We start from the raw sequence: 24199 nt of genomic DNA, 5'->3' as shown, positions 1-24199 counted from the left end.
CAAGGGTAGCAAATTCAGAATGTGTATTGGTTGGTAAATGTTTAAGTGATGTTATAAAGACTGAATTGTATATTTTATTAATGCAGAGTAATTTTGATGACTTAATAGATGAGACTAGAAAATATGCTTTTGTAAATATTTTTATTGCTTAAAATATTTTTAATGCTCAAAATAAAATAATTTAAATAGATCAGCAGTAAGAGCTCACATAAAGGCTTTTCCTTTTATTAATATACCTTTATTTATTTCAATACCACTTATAGTGGTTTGTCACCTACTAGCAGTGTGACCTTGGGCCAATTACTTTCTGAGTTTCAGTTTCCTCAACTATGAGGTTAAGTAATTCCTCTTTCCCTTTCAGGGTTGTTGAAAGGCTTAATTTAAATAATGTAGATAATATCCCTTACCCGGGACCTGACACAGAAATAGCTCTCAGTACCATTAGCTTCCTTCCGTTGTTTTCACTGTTTTGTTCCATTTACACACAATTATTTAGATTTCACTCATATTGTAAATAAGAGTTCTCTTAAATTTTCTTTCATTATACTGGTTAAAGTTGAATCAAGAATATAAACTCCATGATGACATAGACCTTATTTGTTTTGTTTTGTTTACTGTTGTATCCCAGGCACCTAGCATAGGACCTATGCATTTGAAGTAAATTTACTCGAATAATTTAGAGAACACCTTTGCAGTTTTTATTTGTCAGGTATATTCAATTGAAATTAATTTATTCAACAGACTTTTATTAATACATATAACGTGCCAGGGACCATTCTGTCCTCATGGAACTTACATTTTAGCTGGGGGAGAGAAGACAATAAACCAGTAAACAAATAAGTTAACATATTCGTAAATAATAATAAGTACAGTAGGTGCTGTGAAGCCATCTGGAGGAGTAAGGGCCATTATTTTAGATAGGGTGCGTATGGGAGGGCTTTCTAAAGAGGTGACGTCTGAGCAGAGGCAGTAATGAGGAGAGGACCATCTTTCAAATATCTAGGAGAAGAACATCATAGGCAGAGAGAACAGCAAGTGTAAAGGGCCTGAGGAGGGAATGAGCTAAATATGGTTCATTAATTCGGATTGTTAACATCCAAATGAAATTACTTCATCTAAATAGTATGGAGCAGAAGCAGAGACAATGTAAATGCTGCTTTTTGAGTGGAGTACTTTTAGGTATAGCAGTGAATCAAAGTGTAAGGCCATCAGTAGTCAAATTGCTCAAAAGTTCCCTTGTGTGTTGGTTATCCTTTAGTAAACTAGGTGTGACATTGCTCTTTGGCATTATTATGTGGCTTAACTAATAATACTGGGATTTTTGAGATCAAGAGGCTAGAAACCAACAAGTTTGAAATATGTGAGGTCTACAGCCTGCCTTCTCCTCTCTTATACTTGAATCAACATTTGCTTTCTAAATTTTTCTTCTCTATTTTGTTTCTTTTTCTCTATTATTTCTCTAGTTTCCTCTGTTGTAATAGTTCACTGCTCTTAAAAATGTTGAGCATTCAAAATCATATTTGTCCGAAGGAAGAAAGGTCTTAAAGAACTTAAAGTCGTATTCTTCTGCAAGAGGCTGTAATTTACTGTTGTAACACGAAAACCTAAGGAATTCTTTTGTGATTATTTTAACTGTATACTTGTCATTGCTGTTGTCAAGTCTGATAACAAATGAACAGAATTCTACATTTCTGTTCTTAATATGAAGTCTATGCATTCTGAGAAATATAAAGAAAAAGAATAATAAAGAGTTGGGGAACCTTTTAATCCCATTATCTCTTGGGGTGTAGAGAATTTTGCATATAATTCCTGCAAATCCAGCACCTGAAGATTGATACCCTCAAAGGACAGTGTATAAATAACATCTTTTTTTTTTTTAGGAAGGATAAAACTGTATTTGCTATGTCCAGTTCTGGGCTTTGAATTTAAAATATGATACATTTCACTAAGGTGGCTTCAGAGGGTACTATTTTAAGCTAATTTCTCTATGTCATAACTTTAGCAAGTCAAGGCATTAATAATTTATCCAGGATGTATAGGTAAGATATTTTTGTGCTTTAATGGAAAGTCTTATGTTTAATGGACTGGAGTACTGTCTGTTGGTGATTAAATACCTAAAAATATTAATTCTGGCACACTTGACCCAAGTGAGGGTTTTGCCTTCAGTAATGTGTTTTGCTTCTAAGAGCTCCCCTTTTCCATCTTCTTTTTAATAGCAACGTCATGACAACAGAGAAGAGTTTAGTGGCTGAGGCTGAAAATCCACAGCAGCAACAACAGAAAGAAGAGGGTGAGGGAGCCACAAACTCGGGTCAACAGGAAACTCAGCTGGAAGAGGCTTCTCAAGCAGCAGCCGAGGGAGATAATCAGTGTGAGCAGAAGCTGAAAACATCTAATGGAGACACTCCAACACATGAAGATTTGACCAAGAACAAGGAGCGGACATCAGAAAACAGGGGCCTGTCACGGCTGTTCTCCTCATTTCTCAAAAGGCCTAAATCTCAGGTCTCTGAGGAAGAAGGCAAAGAAGTAGAGTCAGCAAAAGAGAAAGGTGAAGGTCATAAAGAGGTAGAATTTGGAGCCAGTCTTGACGAAGAGATCATTTTAAAGGCCCCGATTGCAGCTCCTGAGCCTGAGCTCAAAACAGACCCATCCTTGGATCTTCATTCATTAAGCAGTGCAGAAACACAGGTAAGGGTGTGCGAATGTGTGGGAGGTGAAGGGAGGTTATACACTTTACTTTTCATTTAAGAACATTTGGTTTTATTTCTTATTAGCCAGTTGTTAGTAAAAAGTAACATGATGCTTTGGAGTTTCTGCTCTAAAGAAATTCATGTAGTCAATGGTAACTTGATTTTTTTTTTTTTAACATCTTTATTGCAGTATAATTGCTTTACAATGGTGTGTTAGTTTCTGCTTTATAACAAAGTGAATCAGTTATACATATACATATGTTCCCATATCTCTTCCCTCTTGCATCTCCCTCCCTCCCACCCTCCCTATCCCACCCCTCTAGGTGGTCACAAAGCACCGAGCTGATCTCCCTGTGCTATGCGGTTGCTTCCCACTAGCTATCTATTTTACATTTGGTAGTGTATATATGTCCATGCCACTCTCTCACTTTGTCACAGCTTACCCTTCCCCCTCCCCATATCCTCAAGTCCATTCTCTAGTAGGTCTGTGTCTTTGTTCCCGTCTTGCCACTAGGTTCTTCATGACCTTTTTTTTTTTTTTCCTTAGATTCCATATATATGTGTTAGCATACTGTATTTGTTTTTCTCTTTCTGACTTACTTCACTCTGTATGACAGACTCTAACTCCATCCACCTCACTACAAATAACTCAATTTCGTTTCTTTTTATGGCTGAGTAATATTCCATTGTATATATGTGCCACATCTTCTTTATCCATTCATCCAATGATGGACACTTAGGTTGCTTCCATGTCCTGGCTATTGTAAATAGAGCTGCAATGAACATTGTGGTACATGACTCTTTTTGAATTATGGTTTTCTCAGGGTATATGCCCAGTAGTGGGATTGCTGGGTCATATGGTAACTTGATTTTTAAAAAGATACTTATACTGCATAAGTCAAAGAAAAGAAAATGAAAGAAAAGAAATGTATCGAGTTTACATTTTGCTATTATAATGCAAAAAGTCCAGGATTTTTAATGAGGCAGGGGGGTGGGGGGAAAGAAAGTGAAGTGGTTTAGAGTTTATTTTGGTGGAATTATTAGAGATGGGGTAATTTATCAGCAAACATGGTCCTTTTATGGAAATCTTTATAAAAGTCATGAGATAGATTCAGACCACCCAGAGGAGTGTGATAAGTTTGAACCATGTCTGCCTTATCTTTGTCATTTTCTCCAACTAGGTCATATTCCCACAGAGTGTAGGATATAGATGAGGAAAGTTAGCTCTTTATATCACCTTTGTAACATACAGTAGTTGGGTGGAGCCTTAATTGTGTCACAGTGTAAACTAAATATGAGTTGTGAATTTGGTCATCTGTCCAAAAATCATGAGAAAATATTAGTACTGTAACTCAAACTATTTTCTAGGAATCCCATTTATTTTCAGGCCTACTGAACTACAAATTAAGAGTTATTTTCAAAGTCTTTTTTTTTCTGAAGCATGTGGGCATTATCTGCATTGTAAAAAATGTAAGTCCTATATGTTTCTATTATAGGTCTCAGGTTTGGGCTATACAGTTTCATTAGACTTAAAAAAAATATGTATTTCTAGAATGATTACTTATACATCAAAAGTGCTAAGAGTAAAGTTTAGGATAAAGTTGTTATTGTGTACTTGCTGTAGTGAAACAAGGTTGAAAACAAAATTTTATTTATAGTATAATAGTTAAGAATGCAGGCGATGGAATCAGACTAGAGGGTTCAGGCGCAGAGAAGTGACACTTTTGCTTTATCAGTTTTCTCCTTTGTACAATGAGGATAATAATGTTCACCTTATTTGACCATTATGAGGATTAAAAGAGATAAACATGTAAAGCTCTTAAGACATTGCCTGACATATTATAAGCACTCAGTAAATGTTAGTTATTATTACTTAGTTAATAAACATGAACAGTAAAGGCAGAGAAGCTACATATCTTAATGTCATTAATTTAATTTAATTTTAGGAGTACCAAAAGAGTTAAATTACATTATCTTTGAGGAAGCCTGGTACTTTCAAGAGGTTCTTAATTGCTTTTTTTCTCCTTTGCTTTATGTATGGAAAAATCCGTATCTTGTTTTAGTTAGCATTTGAATCAGGGCTAGTCTGTTTTGTCTAAAGATCATAGCGTTTGTACTGAAGTTGAAACAGATGACAAAGTTAATTTTAGATTTAACTAAAATCTCATTCATTGATTTCATAGTAGAATTTCATTTGAGTGGTCCTTTTCTATACCGGATTTTTTAAAAGTGAGCTTGCATTGTAGGACTGCACCAACCTTCATCTAGGGTACCTTGGATTTTTTGGAAGCCATGTGTCATTTTTTAATACTTATTTATTTACTCAACAAATTTACTGAAAACCTGCTGTGTGTGACAGGCACTAAGCTGGACATACATTGGTAAATAAAAACTATAATATGGCAAAGAGGTTTAAGATCATGAATTCTGGAGTCAAAGTGGTATGTGACTTACTGACTGTATGATCCTAGGCAAATTAACTTCTCTGGTCTCAGTTTCTTATTTGTCAAGGGAGGATAATAATAGTACCCTCCTCATAGGGTTAAATGAGTTCATGTAAGTAATGCTTTTAGAACAGTAAATGACCCATTGTAATTTCTATATAAATGTTTGTTATTATTCTCATTATTATTATTAAATATTATTATTATTGAACAAACATGATCCCTACTCTTGGTAACTTTATAGTCTAATGGAAGAGACAAAAAAAGTAGTAAATACAAATTAATTATTTATTGTAATAAATGTTATGAAGGCAATAAACAGGGTACTAACATGAAGAATACTAGTAGAGTGGGGATAGGCCAGAGAGGATAGCCAGTGAAGGCCTTAATGAAGAGGTAACATTTAAGAGGGTCATGAAGGATGGGAAGGAGACTTGTAGACCACCTCCAATATCTAATGCAGGAGGAGCAGGAGCCAAATAATTAAATCCTTTTTCCTAAATGTCAACTATGTATTTTTTTTGAAAGAAAAGAATTAGTGAGGTTTAGTTAAGAACGTTTCAGCAATTTTATTGCGACGAAAGTGAGTAAGTGTATGCCAAAATGTTGTCTCACTTACCTGTATTACTTTGGGATGAGTTAATGATTGCCCTAGGAGATCCAGATTTCAATCTGTTTCTTGCTTCTTTGAATCTTCTTTGCATTTATCATGGTTGATACCTGATAAAAATGAGTTAATTGGTATTTACAGTTGTTAGCCTACTATACATATGTTGCCTTATGCTCTGAAATGGTCCCAAGAACCCCTCTTAGCCATACAAAAAAATTTATGGGGTTTTTTTGTTTGTTTGTTTTTGGGTTGCGCCTCGAGGCCTGTGGGATCTTAGTTCCCCCAGGAACTGAACCTGGGCCCTTGGCAGTGAGAGCGTGGAGTCTTAACCACCGGACCACCAGGGAATTCCCCATTCATAAAATTTAGACTACATGACAAATCACAACTCGTTTTGCAATTCATAAGGCTACCTCACTAAAATTGAGGAGCATGGGGCAAAGATGTTTCAGTTTTAATAGGTTTTAATAATAGGCAATGGCATAGTCAGGGAGAAAATATAGTGCTGAGAGCAACAGATTGCTCTCCTCTGGTTTACCTGAAACCTTCATTTATTGATTTGAAAGATGGGATTCTACCTTCTATCATAAAGTTTTGAGAACAGCAGAGTCTGTAGATCTTTTGGGAGATCATAATATCTTTTACAGAAAAATAATCTTAATATCACTTGTATTTGTTTTAACAGTTTTTCTTCTTCAGTTAGTGCTTTTATTGGTAGCAATATTATAGGCAAACGTGTATACAGCATGTTTTGTGAAATGTCTTTGTTACTGACTTGGTGATGTCATGGGTATGTAGCCTGCTCAGGAAGAACACAGAGAAGATCCTGATTTTCAGACTGAGGAAGGAGGAGGACTTGAAGACTGCTCTAAAATAGAAGTAAAAGAAGAAAGTCCTGAATCAATAGCAGAAAGAGAATTAAAAGCTTCCCAGAAATCGATCAGAAGACACAGAAACATGCATTGCAAGGTTTCTTTGTTGGATGACACAGTTTATGAATGTGTTGTGGAGGTGAGAGCATTTCAATTTCAAGTAGTTAGAACTCTTACAAATTGTTTCATGTAGGGTTGAGTGAGTGGTGCCATGGCCTGAGATAAGACCCAGTATAATGAATATTTCTGTGGGCTGAAATGTTAATAGTGATTTTCTGGAGGTGGAGGTGTGGAAGGATTATGAGTGAGTCTTATTTTCTTCTCCAGTTTTTTCTATATCTGCCAAATCTTGTGAATTGAGCATGTGTTACTTTTATAATCCAAAATAATTTTGTTTAAGAAAAAAATTGGTTTGTTATTTATAGAGTGCTCTTCCATGACTAGATTTCCCAGAATAGCCTCAATTTCTAGGTCTAGCAGTCCCCATAATTGTATTTATCAAAAAAAAAAAAATTACTATCTGTTCATTTCTGCTCTCCCAGAACTAAACCTTAATGAGCTTTATTTAATGTATTTCTTTAGCTCCATGAGATAGGATATAAAAAACTTAAATCAAGTAATCCCATTTATTAAAATTCTCTATTATTTCCAGAAAGAATAAATAATTGAGTCAAGATTGAATAAAAATGTCAGAGTTGTTTCAGTTATTCTTTTGCTTCTTCAAGACAAGTTAAAAGTCCTTAAAAATCTATCAGCTATTTTTTTAACTAGAGCAGTAATTGTCAATTATGATATGCTTGATAAAAAGCAATTGTTGTGATTATTACTAATAATAGCCTTTTGATAAAACATATAATTCACATATGCTTGTATCTTAGGTGTGTAAAAAATTATTTTGAAATTGAATTATTTATATGCAAATATATCAAAACACAAATAAGTAGTCTAAAATATTACACTGTATTTACTAATAGGAATTCCCTCTCCAAGTTTTGAAAGAGAAATCAAGAAAAATACAGTGTTGCATTTTTAAAATAGTTACTACACCTGGTAACTGGAGAAGACCTAGGGTCTGCTCTTTCTGCTTCTCGCCACTAGCTAGTCTAGAGATGGGGAAAGCTATTCCACACTCATTCTTCCCATTCAGACCAAAATCTAGATATGGGTCCCTTATATCTGAAACATTTGGGGGCAGATGTGTTTCAGAATTCAGAATATTTTGGGTTTTAGAATTCAGAATATTTTGGGTTTTAGAAAAGCAACAAGTACATATGCTGCAAATTTCATAATATTCCCAGCAGAGTGTGTAGCAGTAGGTGCATTATCAAACACATTATTTCTATGGTAAAATATATGAAGAGTCACTCTAAGTTGGATAAATAAAGATAAAAAATAGCCCATAACAGTTCAGGTCAGAATTTGCCTTCAGATGAGCTTTGAACAAAAACAAAATGAACAAGCCCAACCTTTTACTTTTTAGAACTTCTGAATTTTGGAATTATAGATAAGGGAGTAGGGACCTGTATGTGAAGAATTCCCTAATCATCTCTGTCATACAGAGTGAAAACATAGAAGGGAGAAAATGAAGAAAATGATATAATATAGATGGGATAAGTCTAAAAATGAATTAACAGCTATGTGAATTACTAATAGTCATTAAAAATAGCTCAGCTCATTGAGAGAAGGACATGTCATGTATATGTGCCAAAAAATGATTTCTAATTTTTTGGAAGTTTTAAAAAATGTATTTCTCAGAAGGCATTAGCACGTTTAATTTTTTTTATTATTTAAAAAAGTTTTTATTATTATATTTTTAAAAATAAATTTATTTATTTATTTTTGGCTGCGTTGGGTCTTCATTGCTGCGTGCGGGCTTTCTCTAGTTGCAGCGAGCGGGGGCTATTTTCATTGCAGTGCGCAGGCTTCTCATTGCCGCACCTTCTCTTGTTGCGCAGCACGGGCTCTAGGCGCGCGGGCTTCAGTAGTTGTGGGGTGCAGGCTCAGTAGTTGTGGCTCGCGGGCTTAGTTGCTCCACGGCACGTGGGATCTCCCCGGACCAGGGCTCGAACCCGTATCCCCTGCATTGGCAGGTGGATTCTTAACCACTGTGCCACCAGGGAAGTCCAGCATGTTTAATTTTTTTCAACAATTCCAGTAGTTAGGTAGGACAGGTATACATATTCTTATCACTTTACAGATGAGAAAGCTAATGTTCAGAAATTGACTCAGGTTGTTTAGCTAGTAAATGAAAAAGCAGGGACTTTTTCACTCTAAATCTCAGTCCCTAAGTTATGGCATTTCCTCCCTATAAACAGGAATACAAGTACCCCAAATTGGTAATGGTTTGATTTTCTGGGTAGAGAAACATTAAGAAATGATTTGTAGCACCACTGTAAGAGCCACTGCAACGGGTAATGTCTGGAGGGTATCTAAAAGCTTATACTTTATGCATTTTTCTGAAAGAGATTGCAGGGAGTTGAGACATAGCTCATTGTCTTGGGACATTTGGTCTGGGAATGATAGAGAGTCTAATGATTTCCATAGTCACTGTTAATTGTCAGTGTCGACAGCTGATTCAGTTAAGTCAGGTGCTCATGTTGACTGACAGCGACCCATAGCAGGCTTCAGGAAATACACCAAAAATAAAGAATGTAATGTTTAGGATGGAGGTGGGGGATGCTTGATGGAATTTTGCTTTGAATTGTAGCAGCATTTCCAAGCAACTATAAATGTGTTGCATATTTAAACTGACAAATTAAGAAACAGGATTTTTGTTACTCACTTTGTTCTACTTGCACTGTGCAGCCATCTGAAAGTGTTAGTAACCAAGGATAAAAGAGAAAATTGGAAAGTGACATTTTATGTTATTTCGTGATAAATGCAGGAATAAGAGGAAACCTCAACTAAAGTATGTGTATCTTTGCAGAAACATGCTAAGGGACAAGATTTACTTAAACGAGTATGTGAACACCTCAATCTTTTGGAAGAAGACTACTTTGGTCTAGCCATTTGGGATAATGCAACCTCTAAGGTGAGAAGACTGCTTGTAATATAAGAAACTGACCCCCCAAAATTGTTTTAATTCATTTACTGTTGTTAAGAATGTATTTATTCCTGCCTCTCCAAGATACAGTGTACTTAGTAAGGAAAGATTGAACGTAATTAAAAAACAAAACAATACCTCTAATACTACAGTGAAAAACTTTCTGCAGCTATGAGTTAGAAAGTTCTCCCATGAATCAAGGAAAATACTCTGAAAAGTATTTTATGTTATACAAGCTCAGTGAGATAAAATCGAATGTTTTTATATTGTGTGTGTGTACCCCACTCAGGTTTATGTTAGAATATTTGAGAATATTTGAATTTGGCATATAAATGAAGTCACTGAGTACCAGTACCTACTTGTTTAATGTAACTGTTATAATTTTTCTATGAACCAAGTATACTTAAATTGCTGGGAGCTGGCTCATCTAAAGGCATTCAGCAGAGGAAATTCTTTCATCTTGCAGTTGAGCTTCCAGTGCTCACATTGGTACAAAACCTTCCAGTTGCATTGAAAACTTTTTGCCATTGTTGGTGTCATCCATACTCTATCCTATCAGCAAGTTTTATTTCCTTATAGTAGTTTTCACTATCCTATTTATTTTTTAATGAGAAAATATTAAATTGCTTTATTTATATTCATTGATATATTTCTGTATAAAGTGATGTTAAAAGTGCCCAATATAAAAGCTGAATTTGATTGTACAGCAAACAACAAATCTGGCTGTGTAAAAAAAGGCTTTATTGTCCCCCTTAGATAAAATATTTCTGGGAAAAAAAGTTGATGTCTCTGAATCATAATCTACTTTCAACTTCTCTGATTGAATCCTGGGAAACATAGGGCTTATCATATTTGGGGCATCTGGCAGGTCTGATGGGCCAGGTTCTTACAGGATATGGTTGGGGTAATGGGCTGTTCTATATTTTCTGCTTCTAAATTCATCATGGCTAACTTCCAGCTCTTGGAAATAGGTCAAAGCAGAGTTTTCCTTTGGGTTAAAATGAAGGTCTTTAGCTGATCCAGGAAGTAGAACATAGAAGGGAAAGCAGGAACTTCATTTGCACATGGCCCAAGTAAATCCTGTACAAAAATGAATTTGGAGAAGACTTCCTTAGCATTGTCAGGTTAAAGGGACAATACAGTAGCAAAAGCCATCGTGGTGGTGACAGTCCTTCTTCAATATGCTATCTCTTTGAGTCATACTTCTCCAGTCTGGATGAGTTGCTCTCTCTGTCTTGTATATAGTTGACCCAGGTATTTCCATCACCATTATCCTGGGGATTTGTTGTACTTCTCTCCTGTGATGTTTCTCTTGTTTCCCCTTTATCTTAGCATTTCCTTGTATTTGATAGAGCACTCCTTCTGAGAAATTACATATGGGATGTAATCTTTTTGAGACATTACATGTCTGAAAATGTCTTTATTGTACTGTCATATTTGGTTGTTAGTTTGGTTGGGTATAGAATTTTAGGCTTGAAATTATTTGCCTTCATAATTTTGAAGGCATTGCTCCATTGTCTTCTAGCTTTTAATGTTGGCTATTGAGAAGGTCAAAGCCATTCTGATTTGTGATGCTTTGTATGATCTCCCCTCTCTCTTGCCCTGTGTAGAATTAGGCTAGTGGAATCTTTTATCCTCCTTCCTTCCCTTCCTCCCTCCCTCCCTCCCTCCCTCCTTCTCTTCTTTTTCTCTCTTTCTTTCTACCTTTCTTTAGTATTCTGAGATTCATAGTGATGCATCATTTTTTAAAAAAATTATTTATTTATTCATTTATTTAATTTTTTGGCTGCATTGGGTCTTCGCTGCTGCACGCAGGTTTTCTCTAGTTGCTGAGAGCGGGGGCTACTCTTTGTTGTGGTGCACAGGCCTCTCATTACGGTGGCTTCTCTTGTTGCAGAGCACAGGCTCTAGGCGTGCGGGCTTCAGTAGTTGCAGCACATGGGCTCAGTAGTTGCAGCTCGCAGGCTCTAGAGCACAGGCTCAGTAGTTGTGGCTCATGGGCTTAGCTGCTCCACAGCACGTGGGATCTTCCTGGACCAGGGCTCAAACCCCTGTCCCCTGCATTGGCAGGCGGATTCTTAACCACTGTGCCACCAGGGAAGCCCCCCAAAACTTTTAATCTTTTTGAGCAAAGAACTGTTCCAGGTGCCTTTTATAGTCTTCCAGGGAATTGAAATTTTTTCCACTAAGAGAATTTTGTAAAGACCTAAATAAATGGAAATCCGAAGGTGCAAAGTCTGGTGAATATGGTGGATGAATCAGAACTTCCCAGCCAAGTTGTAACAGTTTTTGCTTGGTCATCAAAGAAACATGCGGTCTTGCATTATCCTTATGTAAGATTATGCATTTTCTGTTGACTAATTCTGGATGCTTTTTGTCAAGTGCTGCTTTCAGTTGGTCTAATTGGGAGCAGTACTTGTTGGAATTAATTGTTTGGTTTTCCGGAAGGAGCTCATAATAGAGGACTCCCTTCCAATCCCACTATATACACAACATCCCCTTCTTTGGGTGAAGACTGGCCTTTGGTGTGGTTGGTGGTGGTTCATTTCGCTTGCTCCATGATCTCTTCTGTTCCATATTATTGTACAGTGTCCACTTTTCATCGCCCATCACAATTTGTTTTAAAAACAGAACGTTTTCATTACATTTAAGTAGAGAATTGCATGTGGAAATACGGTCAAGAGGGTTTTTTTTGCTTAACTTATGTGGAACCCAAACGTCAAAGTGGTTAACATAACCAAGCTGGTGCAAATGATTTTCAATGCTTGATTTGAATATTTTGAGTATGTCAGCTGTCTCCCTCGTGGTATAACGTTGATTGTTCTCAGTTAATGTCTCGATTTGATCGCTATCAACTTCAACTGGTCTGCCAGACCATGGAGCATCGTCCAGCAAGAAATCTCTAGCATGAAACTTCGCAAACTACTTTTGACACATCCGGTCAGTCACAGCACCTTCTCCATACACTGCACAAATCTTTTTTTGCGTTTCAGTTGCATTTTTACCTTTCTTGAAATAATAAAGCATAATATGACGAAAATGTTGCTTTTTTTCTTCCATTTTCAATATTAAAATGTCTACACAAAAATTCACCAATTTTGATAAGTCTTTTCTTAAATGCACGCTGATATGACAGCTGTCACATATAATCTAACAAAATTGTTTCAAATGAAGCTGAAGACAACTAAGTGCTACTAGAGCCATCTTACAGAAAAAACAACATGAACCTTTTGGCCAACCCAATAGTTGCTTCCTAGATTTTATTCCTGCTTGGAATAAGTTATTTATGAATGAATCAAGGATTTTTTTCTGGAGGAGTCCAGAATCCCACTTTGTTTCCCCTTCCAGTCACTACCGCCAGCCCCTAACAATCAGTACTCCTACTTCAGGCTCTGTCAAAAGTAACATGTCTTCCTAACATCTATCACCATCAATTAGTTTTGCCTGTTTTTAAACTTTACATAAGTGAAACCATACAGTATGTGCTCTTAGGTCTGGCTTCTTTTGTTTTGTTTAATATCATGTTTTTGAGTTTCATCCGTGTTGTGGCGAGTAGCAGTAGTTCATCCATTCTTGCTGCTGTATAATAGTTCATTGTTTGACTATACCACACTTTATTTATGCATTCTACTGTTGATGGACATTTGGCTTGTTTACAGTTTGCTGCTTTTATGAATGCTGCTCCTGGGAACATTCTCATACATGTCTTTTAGTGCATATCTTGTCATATTCATTTCTGTTGGATTCCCAGAAGTGGAATTGCTGGGTTGTGGATGACACATATATGTTCAGCTTTAGTAGATACTATCTGTTTTCCAAAGTGGTGCTACCAGTTCACACTCCCACCAGCACTAAGAGTTCCAGCTGTGCCACATTCTCACCAGCACTTGGTGTAACTCACTGCATTTTGATTTCTGCTCTTACCACTCTGCTGAACTGCCCTTGCTAAGATAAATCTGACAGTTTTTCATCTTCATGTTCCTTGTCCATTTTGCAGCATTGATGAGCTTGCCTATCCATCCTTGAACTGTTCTATTCCTTTGGATTCTGTGATACCAGTCTCTCCTGTTTTCCTCCTACCACTTGGTCACTTCTCAGTTTACTTCTCAGCTCTTTATCCTCTCTTCATCCCTTAACTGTAAATGTTCCCCAAGGTTTATCTTTAGTTTCTTTCTTTTAACTCTATTATATGCTCCCTGGGTGATTTTTATCTACTTTCATGGCTTCATTTGCCACCTATATGGGGAAAGTGCCCAAATTTATATCTCTGGTTCAAATCACTCTTCTGAGTGCCAGACCTGCTTATCCAGCTATCTACTGAAATATTCCACTTGGATTTCCAAAGATACCTTGAATGTGTATCTATATAAATATACCATAATTTATTTATTCTATTGTTGATGGACATTTGGGTTGTTTTCAGTTTTTTGCTATTTTTTTCTTCTTCATGAAAATTTATTCCTTTTCCTACATTTTCTGTTTCAGTGAATAGTACCACATCTACCCAGTTGCCCAAGCCAGCAACTTAGGAATTTTTGTTTACTACTATACTTTACCAACTCTCATCATCAGCCCACCCTATTTACTCAGTCACAAATCCTGACTATTATCATTCTCAACAACAGCTTCTTATTTGGTCTCCCTGTCTACCTCAAATTTGTGTCACTCTTATTTTAAATCCTTCAGTGATTCTCCCTTGCCTGTAACTTGATGAAGTCCAAGTTCCTTAGCGTGGAATACTATGGCCTCTATGATCTGGCCCTTACTGTTCTTTTTCATTTTACATCTCTCCTCTTCACTTCTGTGCTCCAGCTTTGCTGAACTACATTCAGCAACTCAGATGTATCATGTTCTCTTTATATACCCTGTGCCTTTCTAATTACTTCCACTTCTTTTTTTGCCTGGCTAACTCTTATTTGTTCTTCAACCGTAAATTAGATCTCCCAAACATTCTTTTTTTTTTTTTTTTTACCTTTTTTTCCCCCAAAACATTCTTTTGAGAAACATTTCCTAACTGCCTCTAAGAAAAGACAAATTGTTCACTGCTCAGCTCTTCCATTAGACTGACAGCTCCTTGAGGACAAGCACTATTTTTAAATCCTTTTTTGTAACTTTGGTGCCTAGCACGTGGAGGCATTCCTAAATACTTGTTGACTAAATAAAATGCTCTGAATTGAATAATTTAAATTGAGCATAAAGTACCTATTGTTATGCACACTGCTTTTTTATTGTCTTGTACACACTTTTTTTTTTTTTAAATGCTATTCTTGTCTGCTTACATTCTTTTTTTTAATGTATGTATGTATGTATGGCTGTGTTGGGTCTTCGTTTCTGTGCAAGGGCTTTCTCTAGTTGTGGCAAGCGGGGGCCACTCTTCATGGCGGTGCGCGGGCCTCTCACTATCGCGGCCTCTCGTTGCCGAGCACAGGCTCCAGACGCGCAGGCTCATAATTGTGGCTCACGGGCCGAGTTGCTCCGCGGCATGTGGGATCCTCCCAGACCAGGGCTCGAACCCGCGTCCCCTGCATTGGCAGGCAGAGTCTCAACCACTGCGCCACCAGGGAAGCCCCACACTTTTTGATTTTGATTTTGATTTTGATTTTGATTCGGAGGTCTAGATACTGAAGAAATAATACTTTGTTCTATAAAGTACCTTATACCTTGGAGTCCCATGTGATTGGCACAAATCTGGATTTGCCCTCTCTATGTCAGATTGGTGGGAATTCTAGCCTTAGAGTCATAGAATGGCTCATGGAATCCCTGTAAGAAACTTGGCAGCTTCAGGCTACTTTGGGAGATTTCTCTTAAAAATAGGGAAAATATGGAGTCACCTCACTCTGTAGGGGAAATGTTCATTCCACAGTGGTAGAAAGTAGTCTTTGTTAAGAGTTTTGGATTGCAAGGTTCTCAGAGGTTCCACAAAACTTATCAGTTGGCGCTTTTAAAGTCTTCTTTTGCCTTTGGACCTATAACAGCTTAAAGTTCTTTAGTCTTAATGAGAGAGGAAGAGAAACACCCAGGTTACCCCCTGCCCTTTCTGACGGGACTTAAACAAGTATGTACTTAGTTTTTATACTTTCGAATAATTTTATATTAAGTGGTATTTTTAAAAACATATATTTCTTAATCATCTGTGTTAATTACAGGGGCAGGGGAGAGAAAAGGAAACTCGTCCTCACTCTTTGCTTATTATCTGTTGTGGTGACTATCTTTATATAACGGTTAGTGTAATACATAATCAAATGGAAGATTGTGGTGTTCAAGCCCACTCCTTGGGTAGGGCAAATGGGATGGTCATCTTGGACTTTGCCCTTGTTGGTACAGGGTGAGGAGTAATCCCCCCTTACTCTTCTTTTCTAAATACGACTAAAATTCAATTCTAAACATTTTGAAAGGGGGAATGGGGTGGGGGGATTGGGAGCAGGCATGAAAAGGGGCTCCTGGGGTGCTGGTAATGTTATACTTATATGTTCACTTTGATAATTTATGGATCTATACATATGTTTTATGTACTTTTCTGTATATGTCTTATGTCAAAAATCTTTTAGACAATTCAATTTAGAAATTTCTGTCTTTAAACATTTCTCAAGGAGCCTATGAAAGATGTTAATGGTGAGGCTCTTTTTAAGTGCCATTAGTTTTGCATGGTCCACTATGGGTTGAGGAACCTTGCCCTTGTGGTGTGCAGATTTTAAGTGGGGTTGGAGAATGGTGAAGGGAGAAATTAGTGTGGGCAAGAGTAGTCAGGAAAAACAAAATAGTTATTCATTCAGTAAACATTAACTGAGCACGAACCATGTACCAGGTGCTGTGCTGACATAGAAAACTTGAATGAGACTGGAGGTCAGAGTTGGAGGGAAAAATAAGATCTAGGTTATAGATCAATAATCCTGGTTATAGATCTCTATTTGTCTTTACAGAATAATAAAAATAGCAAGTGCTTATTTAGCATTTCTTGTTTACTAAGAGCTTTACATATATTAACTTTTAATCTTCACAATAACTCTGAGATAGGCCCTACTGCTAATATCTCATTTTATTTCCTCTAATAGATGAGGAAACTGAAGTACAAAGATGCTTAAAGTCACTCACCTAGGAAGTAGTAGAGCTAGGATTCAAGCCCAACTGTCTGGCTCCCTGTTTCTCTGTTCAAAATTACTGTGCTATGTGAAACTAATGCAAAAAATATTGGAAATGTAGATTGACCTGGAGGCACTATTGGAGATGGTCAGTAATCCTGCTTCTGGTACTCTGTGGTTTATGTATTTTGGAGCTCTGTGTGAATGCCTTTTCTTCTTTTTACAGACATGGCTGGATTCTGCCAAAGAAATAAAAAAGCAGGTTCGTGGTAAGTGAATATAGCCCTTTTTCTAGCTCTTTCTTTTTTTTAGTAGGTCAGAGGATTTCCGACCTTTTTCTGGCTGTGAGTCACTTTAGAATTCTGACTATGGCAGATGGCTTTGAAATTAAGATAAAGCCTTCCTTTGGAAGGTAGAGATTCCATAATAGAAAGATACAGCAGAGGTAGACACTATTGAGATGTAGGTCAGATCTTGATGATTTTTTTTTACAACTAGGCAAAGTGGGGGAAGATAGGAATGATTGAGAGAAACAGAAGGTGGAAACAAACAAAGAATAGACGAGAAAAGGATATGGGAGTCAGTTCTCAAAATGGTAGTGATTGAAACTGTAGTAGCTTACGATTGGGAGTTTGCTGCCTGATCCTGTTCCATTTAAATTGTTCTGGACTATTGAGTTCTAACCTTCTCCATGTTTTCTTCTCTATAGTTCTTTTTTGTCCCTTTTCAACCGTCTTCTTCCAAATTGAAGTATGTAACGAACTGCGGAAGGAAAAAAAAGAATAGAAGAAATTCCTTGCCAGTGACCCTTCTGTCATTGTGGCTTTCTCTTAGCTCCAAGCCCTCTGGCATGTATTACTGCTGAACACCCTGCTCAGACTGGTGTCCTGGGATAGATTTTTCTAGGTTGAAAAAAGTCCAGATTAGTATTTTGTAGCCTCAGGCCCAATGGGCTAAAGGGTAGAGGCTTTACCCACCCCCCAGTTATGACTAGATGTCCTTTTAGTTTAGTTTATTTTTGAGGAAACTTGTAGGAACTGCAATAGATGTTATTCATCATGATTAGTAAGTTTTAACTGTATCACCTGAAAACAAGTTTTATTTTTCATTTGTTTCTTAAAAGAAAACACTTTTGTTATGGTGAAATGTTTTCTTTTAGACCCTATTTATTTATATTTCTTAAGATAGAGAAACAAAATACTACTTTGGCCTGACAACTCTCCATATTTGCTCTCTGCCTATAAAATCTTGTTTTAAAATGCAAGTAAGAGTAAAAAATATTCAGAATATTTGAGACATGACAACAAAAAACATGATTCGAAGCCCCTTTCAATGAAGATACTTTTAATATTCAATATTACTCAGGAATAAATGATTGTACAAGAAGACTCTTTAGGAAGAAAAGTTAAAACAGAGTTTATGATGAGTGGAGAAGACTATCTAGTAGATTATCTTCCAAGCTATTGGAAAAAAAAAGAAAAAAACACTCTCGCTAAGAAAAATAACCTAAATGTTTGTCATTTAAAAAAAATTTACAAAATAATAAAACCTCTTCCTTCAACATGGGAAAGAAAAACCGTGTCTGTAACACAAACTTTAATGTCAAAATGTAAATATTTCATTGAGCCAAAGAGAAGGTTGACATTTATCTATTGCAAAGATTTTGGGTTTTTTAAAAATAGTTTTCACGGGCTTCCCTGGTGGTGCAGTGGTTAAGAAGCTGCCTGCCAATGCAGGGGACACGGGTTCGAGCCCTGGTCCGGGAAGATCCTACATGCTGTGGAGCAACTAAGCCCGTGCGCCACAACTACTGAGCCTGCACTCTAGAGTCCACGAGCCACAACTGCTGAGCCCGTGTGCCGCAACTACTAAAGCCCGCGCACCTAGAGCCCATGCTCCGCAACGAGAAACCACTGCAATGAGAAGCCCGTGCACCGCAACTAGAGAAAGCCTGCGCACAGCAATGAAGACCCAACAGAGCCAAAGTTAAAAATAAATAAAGTAAATAAATTTATTTTTAAAAAAAAGCCCTTGAGTTAAAAAAAAATATAGTTTTCATCATACAAGTAATATATACCCATTGTGACAAATTTAAGCATTATGAAAATATATCATGAAGCAAGTAAAAAGCTTGTAAATCCTATCCTCCAGATATAATCACTGTTAAATTGGTATGATCTGTAAGATTTTTTCTAGGCATATATAAATTTTGCTTTTCAAAAATACAATTATGTTATACATTGTTATATATTGTATTTTCTGTGTATTATGTCATACGTAGTTTTAAAATTTTTAAAATAGGTGATATAAATATGAGGTATAAAATTAAAAGATACAGATGAATATAATACAAGGTAAATCTTCCTTCTTCCCCTGTCCTTTAACTAATTTCTTGTGTTCTGTCCAGGGATGTTCTGAGTGTATATAGACATACATTTTAATATAAATATGTATTTAATGCATACGTTATATTTTATATATAATATACTTTGTAAATATATTTTAATATAAATATGTATGTTCTGTATGTATTTAATATACATATGCAATCTTTAACATAATTTGTATACTCTTTATATTAACATATATCAATTTATTTCATTTGTTAAAAATTTTTTTTTAATGATTATAAAGTTGTAGCACTGTATATATATATATAGAGAGAGAGAGTGAGAGAGAGAAAGAGAGAGCCAATCCTACTGATGGATATTTTGGGTTGCAGTAAACATGTATTGAATATATATGTATATGTGCACTTAGATGTATCTGTAGTAAATTGCTAGAAGTGGAATAAAAAAGTATGAATGTTTAAATTTGTAATAGATATTCACCAGCAAGATTTTTTCCATATTTCAAAAAATATAGAAAAGAATGGAGGCTAATATAACAAATACCCATGTACCCATCACCCAGAATTAACATGTGTTAACTTTTACATTTAAAATAGAACAGTACAGGTAAGGTTTATCTCTTTTGTTTTCCTCCTAGTCCCATCCCCTTCTCTCCCTATCCGTAGAAATCTATTTTCATGAATTTGAGGTGACTCAGTCCATGTTTTTATATTTTTCCTTCATATATCATACCCATGTACAATAAATAGTATTGCTTCGCCTGTTTTTTTGAAATTTCCCTCAGACCTAACAATCCATTTGAACCTTCTTCTAAGGTTTATCAGTCTCTCTCCCTTCTCCCAGCTTAATATTTAGCTTTGTTTAACTTCCTTGGTTCTGAATAAGAGAGATCTCCCCTGCTGAGTCAGGCTAGGAACTTCCACCTCCTTCTGGGATAGTACAGAGCAAAAGCAAGAAATCCTTATACCTTCTGAAAAATACTGATATATAAAATAACACAAACTGTGTTTAAGAAATTCTATAGCCCAGGATATGCCCCTTCTAAATGTATCCTCCTCTCCTTCCCCTGCAGAAGTCCTGAATTTTGTGTTAATGATTCCATTGTATTTTTTAATGTTTTTTTAAAATTACCTAATGTATGAATGTGTACCTAAAAATATTGTTTTACCTTTTTGAACATCATACAAATTGAATTATATAACAGTTAATCATCCATGACTAGCTTTTCTTATAAACATGATTTTGGAATTCATCTCAGTTGAAAAGAAAATTTCACAGTGATATCCTCTGAGTTTTTTCTTGTCTTTTTTTCTTTTTCTTTTATTTTTGGCTGCACTGTGCGGCTTGTGGGGTCCTAGTTTCCCCACCAGGGACTGAAGCCGGGCCCTGGCACTGAAAGTGCCAAGTCCTAACCACTGGACTGCCAGGGAATTCCTCCTCTGACTTTTTTCTCTTGTATTCTGTTTCATTTTTTTTTTTTTATAAATTTATTTATTTATTTATCTTTTTATTTTTGGCTGCGTTGGGTCTTCATTGCTGTGCACGGGCTTCCTCTAGTTGCGGCAGCTTATCTTATTGCGGAGCACGGGCTCTAGGCGCATGGGCTTCCTTAGTTGCGGCACATGGGCTCAGTAGTTGTGGCTCACAGGCTCTAGAGCACAGGCTCAGTAATTGTGGTGCACGGGCTTAGTTGCTCTGCAGCATGTGGGATCTTCCCGGACCAGGGCTCGAACCGGTGTCCCCTGCATTGACAGGCGGATTCCCAACCACTGCGCCACCAGGGAAGTCCTGTTTCATTTTTAAAAATGCTGATTTTGACCCATTTAACTGATTTCACCATGGATCATGATCCACAGTTTAAAAAACCCCACCAGGACTTCCCTGATGGCGTAGTGGTTAAGAATCCGCCTGCCAATGCAGGGGACACGGGTTCGAGCCCTGGTCCAGGAATATTCCACATGCCGTGGAGCAACTAAGCCTGTGTGCCACAGCTCTAGAGCCCGTGAGCCACAACTACTGAGCCCAACTGCCACAACTACCGAAGCCCGGGCGCCTAGAGCCTGTGCTCTGCAACAAGAGAAGCCCCCGCTTGCCGCAACTAGAGAAAGCCCGTGCACAGCAACGAAGACCCAACGCAGCCAAAAATAAATTAATTAATTAAAAAAAAAACCAACCCACTGATTTAGGCTTAAAGTGGAATTGCTAGATTATAGAGTATGTTTATTTTTAGTTTTACCAGGTATAGCCAAATTGCTCTCCTTTAAATTGATTGTAATAGTTTACACCCCCACCAATAGTGTATGAGATAGTTCCTGTTTTCCTGTGTACCCAGAAGGCAGGAATTTTTTTTCAGTTATTAATTTTAAAAATGTTTGGACACAATTTCAGACTTAAAAGTTGAAAGAATGGTACAAAGAATTCCTGGGTACCCTTCACCCAGATTCCTCAGATGTTAATATTTTACTATTTTATCTTTTCTCTTTATCTACACACACACACAACCTTTTTTCTGAACCATTTAATAGTAAGTTGCATCGTAGCAGCACCGTTCACAATAGCCACTTTTTTCTACCCCCAACTTTCACAGTTGCTTTCTATATGCACTGTTCTTTGCCTTGATTTTTTTTTTTCACTTAACAGTATATAGTGGCGGTGTATCTTTTCTTGCTAAATAAATACATTTAGGTTGTTTCTAGACATTTGCTATTACAAACAATATCTTATACCTGTATCATTTGACCACGTTTAAGTGTATGTTTAGATACATTTATGAAAATGGAATTGCTAGGTGAAAGAGTATATACATTTTATGTTTTGATAGATATTCTCAATTGTTCTCCATAGTGTTGTACCAGTTTACAGTCACATCAGCAATAGAAGAAAGTGCTTATTTTCCCCACCAATCGTGGGTGTTATCAAGCTTTTTATATCAGTTAGCTCAAAGAGAAAAAAAAATCACACTTTGTAAACTATTGCTGATTTGCTTTCTTTAATGCTAGTCTTCCTATACTATTAAAAAATTGCCATTTATATATGTTATGAAATAACTGAATTTGTGTTTAAAGTTCTTAAATGCTGAATTCACATTTATTGAACATTCTTTTAGCTGTCTTGTTTCCCATATTGATTTGCTCTAGCCAGTACATTTTTTAAAATAAATTTATTTATTTATAGCTGTGTTGGGTCTTCATGCTGCACGTGAGCTTTCTCTAGCTGCAGTGAGCAGGGGCTACTTTTCGTTGCAGTGCACGGGCTTCTCATTGCGGTGGCTTCTCTTGCTGCGGAGCATGGGCTCTAGGCGCGTGGGCTTCAGTAGTTGTGGCTCGTGGGCTCTAGAGCACAGGCTTAGTAGTTGTGGCGCACGGGCTTCGTTGCTCCGCGGCATGTGGGATCTTCCTGGACCAGGGCTCGAACCTGTGTCCCCTGCATTGGCAGGTGGATTCTTAACCACTGTGCCACCAGGGAAGCCCTCTAGCCAATACATTTTTTGTAGGTAGCATAGAAGTCACCTTTTTTTAATGTCTATATGGGAATTATAAGTTAACAATGATTAGATTATTAACATATCATAATCATAACAACAGATGGTATTTTACAGTATTTGAACTGTAAATATTGCCTCCCCACCCCCTTACCCTTTTTATGAGAAACAATTAGGGGGTTGCTTTTCTAAGTTCCATTTAAAGTTTTTGGGATGTGAAACATTAGAAGTGAGTTAATGGTAAACATTAGGATTGAGTAGATTTGAGACAAGTTTGTTTTATTGTCTGGAATTTGCCTTTTATTTCAAATTTTGAAGGAAAATATCAACCATTTCCAAGAGACTCCTGTATTAAATATTTTAGCATGCTTAAAACTGCATATTCATTAAGACATTCAAACTATTTCAAATTTTAATTTGCATATGGTCATTGCCAGCCAATAGCAATAAAAATGATATTTGGAGATGAAATGCTGTGAATGCAAAACAGAACAATGTTTGAAACACAGATGTTTGTTATAGGGTAGTAGAGTCCAATGGTTAAAAGCATGGGATTTGGAGTAAGAGAACCCTGGATTCACTAGCTATGTATTTTCTTAAGCCTCTGTTTCTTCATAAATAAAATGGACTAATAATAGCACCTACCTGTATATAAGAGGGCTAGCTTAGTACCTGGCATGCAATAAGTACTGAACAAAATGTAGCTCTTAGCATCATAACCAATCATACTTATTTCTGACTGAGACCAGGCCCTACTCTTTGGGAAACTAACAGTCATGTTAGAAAAACCTTGGAGAGGTGGCACTTAGCTGGAAAAATTGAAATGCATTCTCCACTTAACTTTTACTCACAATCTCTGATTTTCATTGTAGATAAAAAATATGAAACACTTGTATGAGTCTTAGGATTGAATTCTTGTAGTTTTCATACCTAAAATATTTTCATTAGAGCTATAGTTTCTAAGAGCCACCTATATTGCCTCTTCCTTCTTATTTCTAAAATAATCTCCTAATCTCACCCTTATTAATGGGAAGAATGCTTTTGTTTATTTGAGATAATGTTGAGAGATGTCACAAATAAATAATGCCAACACCAAAAGAAAACATCCATGGATCACTTTGAATGACCTCTGAGGACCCAGAGTGGTATATAGATCACATTTTGAAAACCATTGCTACAAACATGTTCACCTATAGGATGGTTTCCTTTATGTTATTTTGCTTATATTGTTTTATAAACAGAACTATTAAGTCGGGTAAAAAAAATGAGATACTCTTAGATGGTGTCTAAACAACTTTCTTCTTTTTCTTTTTTAAATAAAAATAATATTTCATCCACAAAGCATGAAAGTATTAGGACACCTCAAGAAAAAAAAGAGTTTTTTGAATATTTTTAGGTATTTCTAACAACCAGAAACTTAGGCATAAGCATAAAATTCTTTTGTGTTTATTTTTACAGGTGTCCCTTGGAATTTCACATTTAATGTAAAGTTTTATCCACCTGACCCAGCACAGTTAACAGAAGATATAACAAGGTAAATAATTTATTAATAGTTAAATATGTAATAAGTAATCTCATTATCATAAGCTCTGGGAATTTCTCCATTCAGAATTGAAGAAAAATGAT

At 36.4% G+C, this 24199-nt stretch overlaps 1 protein-coding gene across 21 annotated transcripts in view; it reads left to right on the top strand.

Moving 5' to 3' along the window:
• EPB41 (erythrocyte membrane protein band 4.1) overlaps positions 1-24199 on the top strand; it is a 204195-nt gene that overhangs the window by 77561 nt on the left and 102435 nt on the right. For 20 of the 21 annotated variants that reach the window (XM_061184616.1, XM_061184618.1, XM_061184615.1 and 17 more), the window contains exons 2-6: positions 2217-2691; positions 6546-6758; positions 9546-9650; positions 16968-17010; positions 24032-24107. In XM_061184616.1, the coding sequence (XP_061040599.1) occupies positions 2217-2691; positions 6546-6758; positions 9546-9650; positions 16968-17010; positions 24032-24107 (912 nt within the window). The remainder of the gene's footprint in view (positions 1-2216; positions 2692-6545; positions 6759-9545; positions 9651-16967; positions 17011-24031; positions 24108-24199) is intronic. The other variant, XM_061184625.1, reaches the window with a different exon arrangement.

The sequence above is a fragment of the Eubalaena glacialis genome, chromosome 3 (genome assembly GCF_028564815.1).
Source record: "Eubalaena glacialis isolate mEubGla1 chromosome 3, mEubGla1.1.hap2.+ XY, whole genome shotgun sequence".
NCBI classification, from domain to species: domain Eukaryota; kingdom Metazoa; phylum Chordata; class Mammalia; order Artiodactyla; family Balaenidae; genus Eubalaena; species Eubalaena glacialis.
Note: the sequence above shows the minus strand (reverse complement) of the source record. Positions and strands in the feature narration are given on the sequence as shown.